At 36.0% G+C, this 17,571-nt stretch overlaps 1 protein-coding gene across 1 annotated transcript in view; it reads right to left on the reverse strand.

Moving 5' to 3' along the window:
* The window catches only part of LOC110107154 (probable tetraacyldisaccharide 4'-kinase, mitochondrial), a gene marked incomplete at its 5' end in the record, with an annotated part of 30,796 nt that extends 14,235 nt beyond the window's left edge, over positions 1–16,561 (reverse strand). Inside the window, 2 exon segments of the mRNA XM_028697921.1 lie at positions 2,758–2,967; positions 16,408–16,561. Coding sequence (XP_028553754.1) covers positions 2,758–2,967; positions 16,408–16,561 — 364 coding nt within the window.
* Between the last annotated feature and the right edge of the window lie 1,010 nt (positions 16,562–17,571).

A 17,571-nucleotide genomic window follows, 5' to 3' on the forward strand; every position in this document is an offset into this window, starting at 1 on the left:
GCGGGATCCGTCCCGGATCGGGTCGGGTCGTGACAGGGAAGAGGGGAGGAGAAGGTAGGGATTGAGGGGAGGAGGAGGGCCGACGGTTTGCGTGATGGGGAGGCCGGTGACTTGTGGGAGAAAGGGAGGGATTAGGATGAGGGTTAGGGAATTTTGTTTAAGTGAAAATTAATTTCAGGTTTAAATGGAATTGGAGGGAAATTGGATTTGAAATTAAATTCAAATTTAAGTAGGGTTAGGGCTTGAATAGAAAAATAATTTAAAAGCCCATTAAACGAGGGGCCGGCGGCATCAAGAGAGAGGATGGAGGGATTGGGGAGGAGTTGAATAATTTCCAAACAAGCAATGGCAAATTAGGAGGGAGAATAATTAAATCCTCTCTAAATTAAATTTAGATTGTATTCAAATTTGAAAACTTTCTTTATTTAGAATTTGAAAATATGGAAAGTTTTTGAAATTCAAACTTCAATTTCAAAATATTCTAACTCCTCCCTTTATTACTTAAGTCAATTTAGGGAGTCATTATGATGATTGGAAACACCATGATGACTTGGGACAATGATGGGCCGGCGGTCAAGGAGGGAGAGGGTGGGCTTGGCCTCAGGTTGGAGGGGAATTGGATTGGATCTAAGAGAGGTATGTTGGTTGTGGGATGATGGTGAAAGAATGAAAAAGAAGCCGGTGGGTGATAACAAAGATAGAATAGAGAACATAAAAAATAGAACCGCGAGCCTTGAACTCTTCCGAAGACTGACTGGTGATGCGTTGCCCTTCACCAAGGGACTTCAAGCCACGAGCCCGGACCCATCCTGCAGCTGGTGGAAACTATGATTACCTTCATAGAGATTCTCACTAACATCCTCCCAAAGAACAAAAGTGCAGAACAATTTTTTTATAAAAACTCCATCATCCCAATACAAAAGCAAGGGCCTCTATATATAGGCCTCAGAAATTGAAAGACTAAAATAAGACAAATATGCCCCTAGGGCTTACATAAGACTAGAACCTTAAGCAAGGGTAAAAACGGATAATACATAATTAAAATAAAATTACAAATAAAAATTTAAGATAATGTGGGACGATCATGGCCGTCGATCTTCAACTCCTCGGATAGGTATGGACGGTTGGAAGTCCGCATCGTTCTCCCGAGGTGGAAAAGAGCTCGACTACGTCGAGTTCACATCCCGGGTTAGCAATCATGTTGTGATACCAAATTGATGTAGAACGGGAGGAGGTGGGCGAGATGATTTCAAAATCTAAAATTAATTACAGATTTTGGTGGGAGAGATTTAACAATTTCGAATTTCAAACAAGAAGAATAAACGAGGGAATAGGTAATTAATATTCTCTAATCTTAGGCCATAAATTAGGGAATAAATAATTAGAGAAGGAGAGGGAAGGTGGACCAGCCAATGGAGGGAAGAGGGGAGCGGTCACATTCAACGTATGTGGATATTTGCATTAAATGTTGATTGATAACTTCAAATCTGAATTAATTTCAGATTTGCATCAATTGATGATGCTTCCTAAAATAGATGTACTAATTAGGAAAACATTTGAAATTTGAGTATGGGATTAATTAATCAATCAATTTCAGAATTGATTAATTAATTAATTAAAGAAACTTCCCAAAATTAATGTAATTAATTAGAGTGGATTTAAAATTCAAATTTGAAATCTTTCCAAATTAATGACATCCTAAATAAGGAAAGATAAGTTTTGGAGAGAAGTGATATTAGGCAAAGAGGTGGCTGGCGGGTGGGTGGAGCCTTGTTGGATTTCGGCCAAGGGGAGGGAAGAGGGAGGAGCTGGTGTAGGCCAGTGGTGTGGAGGTGATGGGGTAAGAAGATCGACGCCTTTGTGGAGGACTTGAGGAGGTGGTGTTTTAGGGAAATAAGGAAAAATAAAACAAAGAAAAAAAAAAGATAGAACCGCGAGCCTTGGACTTTTCCGAAGACTGACAGGTGATGCGTTGCCCTTCACCAAGGGACTTCAAGCCACGAGCCCGGACCCATCCTGCGGCTGGTGGAAACTATGATTCCGTCCATAGGGATTCTCACTAACGTCCTCCTAAAGAACAAAAGTGCAGAACAATTTTTTTTATTAAACTCCATCATCCCAATACAAAAAAAAGCAAGGATCTCTATATATAAGCCTCAGAAATTGAAAGACTAAAATAAGACGAATATGCCCCTAGGGCTTACATAAAACTAGACTCTTAAGTAAGAGTAAAAACGGATAATGCATAATTAAAATAAAATTACAAATAAAAATTTAAGATAATGTGGGACGATCACGGCCGTCGATCCTCAGCTCCCCTCCTCGGATAGGCATGAACGGTTGGATGTCCGCATCATAAACACAATGGAGTATTCAATTTTTCTTCTTCTCTATTTATCTTCAACCTCCTCTTTCTTGCTATAATATTATCACTCTGATAATACTATTGCACAGGCTTCTACTATATTGCTAATATCCAATGAGTTTTATCTCATGAGTTTTGCATTAATATCGAATAATCTTTGCTTACGTTTGTATTGTAGTAAGATAATTTCTAAGACTTGAATCCATTATCTTTATAGAGAATAGATGTAGTCCAAACTTGCTCTATAAATAGCCATGATATTAAGTCAAATCTCAAATCAACCTCATCTGTAATAATATAACTCATATATAACAATCCAAGAACGAAGGAATATTCCAATTCCACAAAACTCAATGATCGAGTATTAGCACAAGAAAAGCATAGATGAATACCTCCTCAATTCCCCTTATAAAGGCCTCTGGAAAACCAATTGCAGAAACACATAATATGACCATATTAATCGCCAGAGCTAGTGGTAGTTTGGAATGAGGATTCTTGACTTCAAAAAGAAACATGGGGGACAACCTGGAGAAGAAGATAGGGAGTGATGGATGAATTTTCTGCACCGTCGACACAATGTTCTTCAACCGTGTACTAGAAACCTGTAAAACTCAAAAGAACAAAACTGAGAATTAATATGCATAATAAAAAAAGCCTTACAAAAAATGAATTACGTCTGGATGAAATATATTAAAAAGAAGTTCTCATGTTGAAATAAGCATACAAGAAAGAATGCAAAAAAATACAAAATAATTCATCATCATTAAATTACAAGAAACTTAATCCAATTAACTATTGCAAAATCAAACTCCTGCACTAGATTTTGGATAACTAGAGCACACAAAGGCTACTGCTAAATTATAGTTTCAATCAGTTAATAACTGGCATGAAATGTTCAGAGTGAAAATTATGCTTATATGTTAGTAGAATGGCATTCCTCGACACTAAAAGAAAAGGAAAATCGAACTAACCAATTCTTCGATGATACAAAATCTAATTCATAACAAAATTGTGCACTTAGACAACACAGATGACAATGACATTTCAAATAGATTACAATGGCATGCAGCTTTTATTTCAAGAAATTTATTTCCGTAGTACAATAAATTCTGGCAAAGTATTTAAAAATTCCTAACTTCTGCATTAACCTGGATAGAACCAAATTATAATAACCTGTTAAATCACAGTTGTCCCTTAGCCCTTGATCCCACAGCCAACATAGGGATCCTTGGGAGGCTCACTTGGATCACACTATTATATCTCAGCCATCCCTTGGCCCTTGATCCCACGGCCAGCATAGGGATCCATGGGAGGCTAACCTGGATCACGCCGATCTCCTTCTATATTTGGGTGGTTGGTTAAAGAAGGATTATATTAGGTCAATTATGCAAGATTATCTAGTTCTTTGTTTCTTTATAAAGATATCTTATATAATCTATAAAAAGGGATCATTTTTGCATAATAAAAAGAAGCTTTTTCCCTCTCCAATTCTTTGAATTTAACATAACCCATTCCCGGACAATATAAAATTATAACAACCAACACACACATAAAACTATGCAAATGATAATATTTTTTAATGGAAACTAAAAACATTAAAAAACAATGACAACTAAAGGGAACAATTTGTAACTAGCATATATCATCCATTAATACAAAATCTTAATAATCATTGAGTAAGTGAACTAGCATATGGGTTGGCTTGGTCTAATTATGGCAGCCTTAGAATTCGAGCTCATCTATTTGTTGGTTATATCTAACTTTATGTTATTAGGACTCAAAATTCAGTTCATTAATTGTCTAGGTTATTTGGATCATTTATGTCATCATTTTTTATTTCCCAATGTTATTTTAATCAATTGTTATTAGTTTGTTAGTTTGTCATAAAGGACACTATACTACAATTAGATATCCTTATGATGAATTTTATTATTCTGTCATGGAAGTGACATTTTGTTCAAATAAAAATATTAGAATATTGTCATGCATCGCTTGACTATGCCCTTGCTAGAGTTAGGTGAATTTTCAACCCAAATCTACACGTTTGGTCTTGCCTGGAAAAAATAAAACAATAATCAAAATAAAATACTAATGTTTTCACAGTCTAAATAATTTTGATAACATAATAAAAAGATTACATTTGACATATTAAGAGTCTACATTTGTTTATGTGCATGCTTCGGGCTTGGTCCATAAAAGTGAACCTGCGGTTTAATTATTATTATACAGCACTAGGTTAATATTATATAACAGTCTATAGAATGTCCTCTATTAAAAAAAATTCAATTTCACTCTTACAAATCAGTGACTCTTTAGTTATGAGTTTAATCACATGACCTACTGTTCATTTCTTGTCTTCAAAAACCAACACGACTTAAAAATGCCTTATGGATAAGCCAAGATCTCTAACAACTTGATTTTCCCCAATAGTGATGCATAGATATAGAACCACCAACTAGAGTAGCTGCAAGGAACACATTTATGTAGCTGTTTATACTAGAAATTTTAAATTTTAGTTATGCAATGGAAGTAAGAAAGATTGTGCCTAGTCATTGTTCACATGCAGGGTATAGAAGGCTCCTACAAAACAACGAAGGGTCATCTTTGATCATTAAACTCTTAAGTTTGGAATTATGGCCATAATGAAAGTGAAAGATACATTTTACAAGAGAATGAAAATCCATGTATAAGAGTAAGGAAGTCGTTTATGGGACCAAGGATTGAACAAAAACTATAATATTGAAGCTTGTCTGTTGATTCAAGACTTTGAAAAATGTAAATTTTCATAGCATCCACTTAAATTAACCACAGTGTTTATAGATATGGTATCCAAAAAGGCTCCCGTGGCTCTATTAGAATTACAGGATGACTTATTAAGAGCCATATTAAACTAATAGATAAAATACTACCTAGAGATTTTGCTCATATAAAAGATTTTATATTTTCTGTTCAAGACTTCGTATGTGTGCAAACCCTAATAATTAATTACCCTTCAAGATCATAGAGAATTCTCAATTAAGGATAATTGTACTACATTTAATGTTATGTTGGCATGGCTTCTCATTGAGTTCAACCTATTGCGATATGTTGTCCATAAATTGTTGCTCAAGTACTTAGAGGAGATGGGAGAGGATGATAACAAACAATGTCAATGTCCTATGGTATCATCTTGTTAGGTTTGTAAGTATACCCTAGTCAGAATGATCAAAGTACATTAACTTTTAGTAATTGAACTGAGAATCTATCAACAAACACATGTTATGTCATCCAAAGGTGCATTGTAGTCTCAAGGTATTGCCAAGGAGGCTAATTTTGAGACAAAACTTAGCCCATAGAGAGCTTCATGCTCTACCAAATGTCCCACACAGCTCACTGACTCGTAAACAAGCCATTAGTCATTGACGTAAGAATATATATAAGAATACCCTATCAAAAACCATATGTTCTCTCTTCCAAAGGAAGCCATTAGTCATTGAGCTAAGAATAGCCTTTCAAAAACCATAAGTTCTCTCTTCCAAAAGGACTTAAGAGTCCAGAGGTAATGTCAAAGAGGCTAATTTTGCGGCAAACCTTGGCTAATAGAGTTCTTCAGGCACTATTAGATGTGTAAAAAGGGCTCATTGACACATAGGCATACCATTAGGGACACAAACGGGATTTTATTTTGAACAAATTAAAGTGATTCAATAGCATGTTCTAGGCGACGAGCACCTACCTCAAATATATTTTCCACAATCTAATTGGCACAAGATTTTAAAAGTGATAAATTCAAACACACTGATATGTCATTGGGGTATGTGAGTTCTAGTTGACTTTGACTTTGACACCCTTGAAAATTTTTAGGTAGAAGGGTCCAATGTTTAAAATTGCGCAATTAGGCATTGAGGCGTTTTTTGTTCTTGAGGTGAGACATAAACCTCAAGGCTTTTTTTACGCCTCAAAATTAAAAAATTGTGTAAAGTGAAAATAAAGATCAAAAGTGGTTTTTAATATATTATCTAAATAATATGTTAAATGATGACATATTAATTTCCTATTAAATTATGAATTAACAAATTGACATACATATGAAATAAAAATTACACAAGATGTAAAGTGACAAGTAATAAATTACATGAAATAGAATTGAAATCCAAATATTATTAAGAGCAAAATAATATTAAATGCAAAAATTGCATACAAGTAGAAGTGTCAATTATTGACCCGGTGTAGTGGCTATGGCGAAGGCTACTGGCTGGAGGTAGAGGGAGTTGAGAGGAAGTTGGTGCGGCTCGAATGTGCACGAAGGCGTGATTTATATTAGTTTTAACAAAAAATATATAAAAATAGGGTGAGGCGTAAGCCTCACGCTAGCAAGGTAATGTGTGCCTCAAAACAGGTCGCAATCAAGTTGAGGCTCAAGCCTAAAAAAAACTGAAGGCGTAAGCCTTCAGGCATTTTTCACTAAAATTGCGCTGAAGCGAGCCTCATACTGCACAATTTTAAACAATGGAAGGGTATAGCAGTGGAAATTTAGAGCACAAAGCAAATGCATAATATTTTGGGGCCTTTCTTGTTTACTTATTTTTTTGCGAATGTTGGAGTGTGGCAATACTTATCCTGTGATATTATGGGGATCCCTTTAGTTGTGATTCATATTATGAAATACGCATCCATGGAATAGTAATATATGGTTGATTGGTAGTGAGCTATAGATTGAGAGGCCCGAGGCCTTTTTCTTTCAAAGCTCCCTTCAATTATAAATTCATATTTTCAATGTAGACATCATTGCAAAAAGTGAAGGACAATATTTTATATTGGAGAGATGACAAAGAGAACATTATTTCCTCCTATTAAGATCTTTAATAGTTGCAACCGTCATCAAGAAGGTGAATTATTCAAACATTTATTTGCCTTTTTTCGAGAAGGTCGAAGGACAGAGAGCGAACTGATGGTAAAGTCAAAAAGTGAAAGCAAATAGGAGACAGACAAGAAGACAATCATAGAGAGCTCATCAATGCATTGAGGACATGAGTAAGAAAGGTTTTGCACAAATTCCTCACCCTTCCCTCTTTTCTTTCTATTTCTCACCATTCTTCCCCTCTTAGACCATGGTTGATGGCCATTGGGAATTAGCAATATGCTTTCATCGCAAATGAGGACTTGTCTCCACCCAAGTCTTCCTATTTTTCCCCAAACAATAAGGCTCTAAAACCTAACTCAAGAAAAAGGGGATTTTTATTGTTCATATTTTAGTTGATGAAAAACTTACTAATTAACGTAAAACCTTTTGAAAGAGTATGACTCTATCTTAGGCTAATTGTTGGAAGAAAAACTATTAATCTATGATGCATAGATACAGACACGGGATATGTCAAATTTTGAAAATAAAGGACACAAACACGGGTTAAAAATAGTGAATAGAAATGAAAAAGTATAATATTAAAAATAATTTAGAAATAACAAATCATTTAAAGAGAATTTGCGCTAAATGATTAACATTTAAGATGTCGAGAGTCGGGCGTTGATATCGTGTATCAGGCATCAAGAGAAGATACAACCATGTTGTCAAGGGTCGGATATCGATGTTATGCAGTAAGTATCGGATGATTTCGAGAGAGCACCTGCCGTTGATGTTAAGACAGGGTCGAACAAAGATGAACTATCAAGTTGTAGGTGTAGAAATTGCTAACGTCGAGCATCAATGTTAAACAGTATCAGCCTTTGATGCTGAAAAGATTTTGAAATGTTGACAGTGTAACGGCGTCAAACATTGATGTTAAGATGACATCATATATTATTGCGAAACCAAAGTCGTGACTTGCCAAAGAGAAATGAAAATGAGAATATTACATGAATGGTCTATTGAGTGTGGATGATTGATTTGATGTTTTGGAGAGGAAATAAGAAGTTTAAAATTTATATTTTAAATAAATAAAAATTTTTAAATGCATGAAATTATATTTTAAAATTTTTATAAAATATTTAAGACACGGGTATTCAATTTATATTAAATACATTTTTAATCGAACACATTCGGCATGTCCGACACGTGTCGAATGTTTGTCATGTCGGATAGCCAAAAAAAAGTGTTTATTATTTTGCCTCGAAGTAGAATTTTGAGACTAATATTGTCATATTAATAGCCAATAAATGAATTATTCATCATTTAAAGGGGTAACTTCAAGTAAGAAACCCTACACTTGCAAATTTAAAGATTACCAAAGTAATACTCACTTAAGTTCATAATTTGGAAGCATTCTTGGGCATGAGCATGAGATACTCACAAGATATATTAAGAGTTAAACAACTATAATAAATAATGTTGTGACATTTTTAGAGGAATTAACTAATCATATAAGTTCGTGTTAGACCGGTCCATTGGACCAGTCCAACTGGTCTGATTGGACAGGTTCACACGTAAGAAGGCAAAACCATCCGCCTCCAGTACGCGATTTCAGACGCCGAATGTACGGCCGAATCAGCTGGAGCCTTTTAGGAAGGATTTTTTAGGGTTTTGAAAGGGAAATTTGAATGTAGGGACTATTTAGGGATTTTCTTTTGATTTGTATGCATTAAATACTTTGTTTTCCTAGGGTTAGGGCATCTTGAATTTGGCGGAAATTTGACATCTCTTAGATTTAGGTTTTCTTTGGGCTCTAGCGGCGTCTAGAGCTTTGGGAGAGATCGACCTCCACTCGAATTGAGGATCAAGTGTATCTTGCTATTTTTCATGTCCTTTCATCAAATAAAGCAAATTAACTACTGTTTTTGTGATTTTGTGTGAATTTTGTGGAGAAAACTCGTTGTTTTTCGAAGATTGATAGAAAGTACTTGAGATCTTCAAGTGTTTCCTATCAAATTGGTATCAGAGCAAGTCTTGGGACCATTCGTGGGTTGATTTTGGCGAAATCGGCCTGCCAATTTTTGGTCGGGAAGGGACGAAGTGCTGTTTTTGCAATCCAAATTCAATATTTTTGGATTTAAAAAATTTCGGATTGAGATTGGAGCCAAAAAAGTTGATGCGCTAGAAGAAAGGCTTGAAGGAGAGATGAACCAAATCAAGACAATGATGGAGGAAAGGATTTCATCCATGGAAGGACAAGTAGCCGATCTCTGGGACATGATGAAGAAAATGTTGGAAATCCACAACAAAACGGCGGCTTCCGTGGCAAAAGAGGAGGAAAGAAAAAATACAAATTCTGAAATTCATAGGGAGGAAGATGAGGTGGAAATCGTGGAGGGAGAACAAAGAAACCCTATCTGGAGCCTTTTCAGAGGGAGGATAGAGGAGGTAGGTATGGGGAAAAGCAGGGGTATGGAGGGACAGAGCAAAGGGGTGCGAATTGGGAACGCTATGAGGGACATTATGGTCGCCGAGGTGCTGATTTTAAAGGAAGAAGAGGAATTCGAATGGGGTTTGGGCTATGACAGGGCAAGAGAAAACCGGGAGACGTGGGGTGGGTCGAACACTTGGGAGAGGGGCAGTTCTGGAGGAATAAGGGGGAATGGTGGAGATCAGAAGATGAGGAAGTTGAAGATGCCTGTCTTCGAGAGGGAGGATGCGTATGGGTGAATCTATAAGGTGGAGAGGTACTTTGTCGTTAATAGGCTAACATAGAAGGAGAAGCTAACAACAGCAGGCCTATGTTTGGAGGGGAAGGCACTGTCATGGTACCAGTGGAAAGACCAGAGGAGACCTATCAGGGACTGGAGGGAATTCAAGAACTGCATAATAGAACATTTCCAAACCGACCAGGGAGGAGATTTCTATGAGCAATTCTACCGGGAGCAGTTTGAGCACCTAGCCAGTAGGGTGGAGAGATTATTAGATACAGTATTGGAGGGGAACTTCATGAAGGGGTTTAAGGCAGAGATCCGAGCAGCAATGAAAGTTCTGATGCCTAGTGACTTGGGGGAGGCCATGAAGTTGGCATAGCTGGTGGAAAATCAGAAGAATCAGGAGAAGGGGGCTAGGAACAGCGGCTCATGAGGCTCTTATAGGACGACGACCACTCTTCTAGCACCAAAGAGGCCTGCATCAGGCAATATTAATGAGACCATCAGGGAGAAGCCAGTAGGAGGAGGGAGTGGGGAAAATTTCAAGAGGCTGATAGAGAAGGAGATGCAAGAGAAGAGGGCAAAGTGGTTGTGTTTCAGGTGCGAGGAGAAGTATACGCAAGGACATCGGTGCAAGGACCGAACTCTTCAGGTTCTCACCGTCTGTGATGACGGAGAAACTGATGAAGGAGGTGAAGGGGAGTTAGAGGAAAAGATGGAAGAGAATTTGCATTTGGATCTGGCCGAGGTTTCCCTGAACTCAATGGTATGATTCACTATGAATCATACCATGAAGGTGAATGGGGGAGATAGAGGGCAGGATGGTGGTGGTGCTAATTGATAGTGGGGCTACCCACAATTTCATTTCAACTCAGGTCGTCGACCAATTGGAAATTGGTGGACACCAATTGTTATGGGGTGATGATGGATACATGGAAGGTGGAGAAAGGTCAAGAGATCTGTAGAGGAGTGGTGTTGACCATCCAGGGGATTCAGATAAGGGAGGCATTTCTTCCACTAGAGTTAGGAAGTACTGATGTCATCCTGGGGATGAAGTGGTTGCAAATCTTGGGGTAAACCAAGGATAATTGGAGAGCACTCATGATGGAATTAATGTTGGATGGGAGAAAGGTGGTTATAAGAGAAGATGCAGGGCTATCCAAAGCTATGGTATCACTTAAGACCATAGTTAGGGACCTACAAGAGGTGGGGGAAGATTATCTGGTGGGACTACACAGGCTGGAGGTGATCAGACTGGAGGAGGGAGGGGATGTTTCTCTTTCAGTGCAGCTCTTGATTCAGCGATTCGACAATGTTCTTCAATCACCTCAAGGATGTCCACCTCCACGGGAACACGAGCATATTTCTACCTTGAGGACAAGATGGATCTTTGGGAGGGGAGTATTGTTAGATCGGTTCATTGGACCGGTCCAACCGGTCTGACTGGACCGGTTCACGCGTAAGAAGGCGAAACCATCCGCCTCCTATACGCGATTTCGGACGCCGAATGCACGGTCGAATCAGCTGGAGCCTTTTAGGAAGGATTTTTTAGGGTTTTAAGAGGGTAATTTGAATGTAGGGACTGTTTAGGGATTTCCTTTTGATTTGTATGCATTAAATACTTTGTTTTCCTAGGGTTAGCGCATCTTGAATTCAGCGAAAATTTGAGATCTCTTAGATTTAGGGTTTTTTTGTGCTCTAGCGGCATCTAGAGATTTGGGAGAGATCGATCCTCCTCTCGAATTGAGGATCAAGTGTATCTTGCTATTTTTCATGTTCCTTTCATCAAATAATACAATTTATCTACTGTTTTTGTGATTTTGTGTGGATTTTATGGAGAAAGCTCGCTATTTTTTGAAGATTGATAGAAAGTACTTGAGATCTTCAAGTGTTTCCTATCAGCTCGGTGATACTAAGAGCAAAAAATGGAGGTTGATTGATACCAAAGATAAACTAAGGTGCAAAAAAAATATGTGATTATGAAAGAACATTATTTGTGAATTTATAAACTCCAATAAAAATGAAAAATGAAAAATTAATCTTGGCAAAGTAAGCAACTATACTACAACCTAATCCTAGGCAAGTTCATTCAAAACAAGATGGGGAAAATATGCTCTTGAATTCTTAGAAACATAGTAAAAAATGATCATTCATCTAAAATCCCCTTTGGCGTTACAATTATCCGTCATTCATAAAAGATCTCATATTCCTCTCCTTCCCCTTTTTTCAGCAATAACAAATAAATAACAAGCTAATTATTTCTCTCCTAGAAAAGCTAACACAGCAATAAAGCATTAAGAATTTCCAAACAATATGGAAAATTATTAAGACTATCTAAATAAAATGCATTTTAACATATTTGCATACAAAAGCCTGACGTCTGGGCATCAAGTTCAAGATTTTGCGCAGCAAAGATGGCACCTATGCACTCGAGCCTAAACCTGTATCATAGGCAACCAATATCCTAACAGAATTTTGAGGTAGGTAGTCCAAACTTAGTTATAAAATTATTTTTCCTTATTACATGTAATTTGTATGTTTAAGTCACATTCGTGTTCCCCAAATATCATCGCATTTTGACACCATGACAGCATTTCATCTTTTTATGCTTCATAGTGATAAATGCTTACTTAAAACATATAATATTTATTGAAAGATATGTTGGAAACTTGATAATAATGCACTGCATTTATTAGGAATATGCTAATGGAATACTTAATGATGATGAAGACATGAGATAGCATCCAACAAATCTAACATCTAACAGATTACAGTATACCACAATTGGCCCATCATTAGAAAAGCAAGTTCGATCTATTAACATTTAACAAGCACATGATTGCACAACAGTACAAGCTACAATACATTCATCTAGCAAGTTCATGGCCACAAACATAATTAAGAATTTATTAATAACAAATTTCCTGAAAATAGAGACGTGACTTATCTCTAGCCATGAAGCTTTTTCTATGATTTGTATGTCACTTGGCCACAAACTAAAAACAGTGCCAACATCAGTTTGATCGTAGATCATTAGAACAACAGCACAGGTAATTCACCAAAGGTGCATCTTCGTATTATCCACATCAAATATAATAAGTTTATCTTCATATTCAGGCATAGGTTAACTCTCCATTAAAAAATTTAAAATCATATATGATCTCATGCTCAATTTTTCTCTAAAATTCTAATTTTGACTCTTGATCAATTAGAGCTTAAGTTTAATGAACATGATCAATTGTAAATACAAATTCAAATTCAAAATACTCAGAAGTAGATTCATTTTGTAACTATAAATTATGATGCGGACATCCAACCGTACATGCCTATCTGAGGAGCTGAAGATCGACAGTCGAAATCGTCCTACGTTATCTTAAATTTTTTATTTGTACTTTTTATTCTAATTATGCATTTTCCATTTGTACCTTTACTTAAGGGTCTAATCTTATGTAAGCCCTAGGGGCTTGATTGTCTTATTTTAGTTTTTTTATTTCTTAGGCCTATATATAAAGGTCCTTGCTACTGTAATGGTATGATGGAGTTTTAATAAAAAAAATTGTTCTTCACTTTTGTTCCTGAGGAGGACTTCAGTGAGATCCCTATGGGAGGGAATCGTGGTATCCACCAACTACATGATGAGTCCGGGCTTGTAGCTTGAAGTCCCTTGGTGAAGGGCAACGTATCATCCGTCAGCCGCAGGAAGCATTCGGGCTCACAGTTTTATCTTTCTTTCCCTGAACTCCTTTTCTTCTTTTCCCTTGATCGTCGGCCATACCCCTTCCATAGCCACCGGTCAAGCTTCCCTCTTCCCCCCCCCCCTCTCTAAACCGAACACCACCACCCCTTCTTTCTCCTCCACCTGTCAGCCATAAGTCCCACCACCACCGGCCTCAAGGATCCTTTCTTCCCTACCTATGATGCACAGACACGGCAACATGGATACGACACGACATGCCGACATGACACATCAGTCATTGAAAATATAAGACACGGACACGGGTTGGACACGGTATTATAGTTTTTATATTTAAAAAATAGTGTATAAAATTTTAAAAAGTATAATTTTAAAAATAATTTGAAAATGATAAGTCATTTAACTAGAATCTGTGCTTAAAATGATTAGTATTAGGATGTCGAGAGTCAGGCGTCGATGTCGTTTATCAGTCACCGAGATAGAATATGAAAATACCTTCACTGCCAAAAAGAAATGAAAATGAGAATATTCGATGATTAGGACCATTAGGTATTAACTACAGATGTTGATTTGGTGTTGTGGATAAGAAATAAAAATTTTAGTTGAAATCTCGTCAAATACAATAAATTATATTTAAAAAATTCATAAAATATTTAAGATACATGTGTCGGACACGCGTGTCTAATTTGTATTTAATATTTAAGATACGTGTTAAATTTAGCCCTCACTTGACTGCCAGCCATAGTGCCTCTCTTTGCTTCCAAATCTTCAAATCCCAAATTAATCCCTTTACATATGTGGTGTATTTCAATTTGGACAGATTTCAAATTCAAATATCAATCTTAATTGAATTGAGTCTTTCCTAAATTAGCTATTTGTTAATTTGGAAAGTTATTCAATTTGAAGTCAAATAAATTTTAAATTTCAAAAACTTTCCTATTTAATAAGTTCTATTTTAGGAAACACCTCCAATTACTCTCAATCTAAAATTAATTTCAGATTTAATTCTCAATCCCAATTAATGCTTAATTCACATTCATTGAACCTAGACACCTCCTCCTTCCCTCTCACTTGGTCGGCCCCTCTCTCTCCCCTACTTTAATTATTTCCTTATTAAGGAATCCAATTAGGGGAATAATTAACCACTTCTTATCCTTCCCTCCATCTTATTTGAATTTCAAATTCAAATCCTTTAATTAAGGGAAATCTGAAATTGAATTTCAGATTTTTTATTTTTATTTTCCCCATCCCCACCATTCTACATCAAATTATTTCATGCACCTAAAACTTCATCTAACAAATATTGATGAACTATTATTTCTTCAATTGGATCAACCACTCATAACCATGCAGAATTCTTGCATCACGGTATATTTCATAGACAATAAATTAGCAGTTTTAAAGTTTTTTTTTTATGATTAAGATATGTGCAACAACCAAAATAAAATACTTATAATATGCCTCAATATTCGAAGATCTAGATAAGACCTCAAATATTCAGTAAAACGTAGATTAGTTCAATCTTAAAATCGCACCTATAATTATTATTGAAACAAATAGCAATACCACAATACTTAAACGACAAATCATTTCTGGCTCGAAGAAATATAAATCTTGCATACTATTTAAATATGCTACAATATCTTTGTTTACAAGTTTAAAACTAATCATGTAATTCATCCCAAACTTCAACAAATGACAAATAATTCTCTTTAAGCTTATGACTCAATGGCGAAAAAGGATTCATGTAGCCGACCCCACTTAGTGGGACAAAGGCTTGATGTTGTTGTTGTTGTAAGCTTATGACTCGTGCAAGCTCACATTGATTTTACGCCACTTGAAACACTTTGTCAAAGTAATTTAGCATATTCCCCTAAATTTTTCCAGCAATTTTAACTTTTTTAGAATCAAATATGTCTTAATGCTGAAAGAAGCATTTATAGTCATTAATCCAGACAGAAAATTTACTAAGATCATACCCCCGCCCCCATTGAATGTATGAATAGTTAACTATTGTTGGTTAAAATCATAATCTACCTGGTTTTATTTAAAATACATCATTAATTAAATATTTTTATTGACCTAATTAAATGTTAGGTAACATAATATTACAATCATATACACTGATACCAATTTGATGTTGGCTTTTGCAAGGTTAGAGTTCTTAAATGCAATTAATATGATAGCTAGTATGAATATATATAAAAGATTTGAAGTTGCAAGTTCCCACACCATAAAATAATTCAAGCGCTTGCATTCTATAAATATAAACAAGCAATCCTTGAATAAAAACCTAATTGTTAATGAAATGACCAAAGTAATCCAAAAAAATAAGTATTCAGAGCTACACAAAATCAGCTAGCAATTATAATTTAATTTTAACAAATCTAATTTCCAATGCTAAATTTTGAATAAATTAGAAGTACAAAATTAATAACCCGATTTCACAAATAAAATGAATAATCAATTTTGGGCTGAGTTGGGGCTTTTCTATTATTAAGCTGTAGGAAACTAATTGGTGGCCTAGATATGCTTCTCCTGTGAGTGGTTGTTAAAAGATAGCTCTCTGGGTGCACTTTCTTGCTATTGATTCGAGAGAAGATACACCGTATTTAATTGGATGGTGATCGCGTGGATTAGATAAATTTGTCAGCTCAACATAAATATGAGTTCATAACTGAGAAAAAGATAATAAGCATATTATAAGCTAGTCAACCTTGTACAACACAAAAGCATCTTAACTAGTTAATTCAAATTTAATGATGCTTTATATGTATAACAGTCAAAATAAACAGTTAGCATTACCAACCAAATCAGCATGATGAATAACTCCAATATGAGCTCTACAAAGGGCATCAAGTGGTTCTCTTAAAGACCCACGAGGGATCAAGTGATTATTCCCCCACGGTGACAAGCCATTTATCATAACCACCTCCACATTCCTAAAAAGACTCCAATGCTGCCTATCAAAGAAAACAAAATCAGCAAAGGAAAAAAGCAATCCAGACATCAATCAGATAAAAATTAAATACTGCAGCTTGACGTAAAAAGAATCTATTTTCTGCACAATTGCACATACAATTACCAGCTATATTACTGACATCAATTAAAAAAAATTATGGAAATAAATAATTAACTTCAAGAAAAAAAATGAAACTACGAACAGCATTGGTACACAAAGAAAAATGGATGAAATTTTAAAGCATGCTATATTCACATTACAATATTACATGACACAATATATTAAAAAAACTTGACAGGTATTTGATGTGATACAATCCATGCGAAGATGAGATGCTTAAAGGACGTTTGCACGTTTAGTTTTAGAGAACAATAATAAGCAAGATCTCATGTTGGTTTGAACGATAACATAAAATATTAAAATGATAAATAGCGTTGGTTAATTGCGTGCCTAGAAGTGAAGAGCATAAAAATCAATCAATTTAATCTACTTTTGCATACGTGAATGGTCTCAACAATAGATCCCTTTGTTAACAATAAGACTAGCTACTACAAGGAAACCTTCACTCAACTCTTCCTATTACTAGGCTTTAGCGGAGGGACCAACAATATCTTTGTGAATTAAAATATAACCACGTTGGAGAAATAAACTAAGAGGCTAAAAGAGTCGGATGTCGAGTTTACCCAAAAATAAGAGAGATGCACGTTCTGACAAGATCGTTTGAATGCTAGGGAAGATGTGGGCAGCAACCAAGAGCTTTCCCGCAACATGGAGCAGCCGGGAAGTGGTGCAGAAATTCAAGGCAGCAGCCGTTTTGCTCTTGGACAGCAGTTTTCCTGAGGCAGAAGTTCAGGGCAGCAACAATTTTCAGTCAAGGGAGTCTTGGACAACAGTTGGGGATCCTTTTAAGGGCTGGGATGCAAGTGGTTTGGCTCATAAAACTTGAACAGCAGACGTTGGGCAGCAATGGGGAAGTTCTGGCATAACCACGGTGAAGTTTCCTTAGAGTTA

This window comes from Dendrobium catenatum, unplaced genomic scaffold (assembly GCF_001605985.2).
Source record: "Dendrobium catenatum unplaced genomic scaffold, ASM160598v2 fragScaff_scaffold_1022, whole genome shotgun sequence".
Taxonomy (NCBI): domain Eukaryota; kingdom Viridiplantae; phylum Streptophyta; class Magnoliopsida; order Asparagales; family Orchidaceae; genus Dendrobium; species Dendrobium catenatum.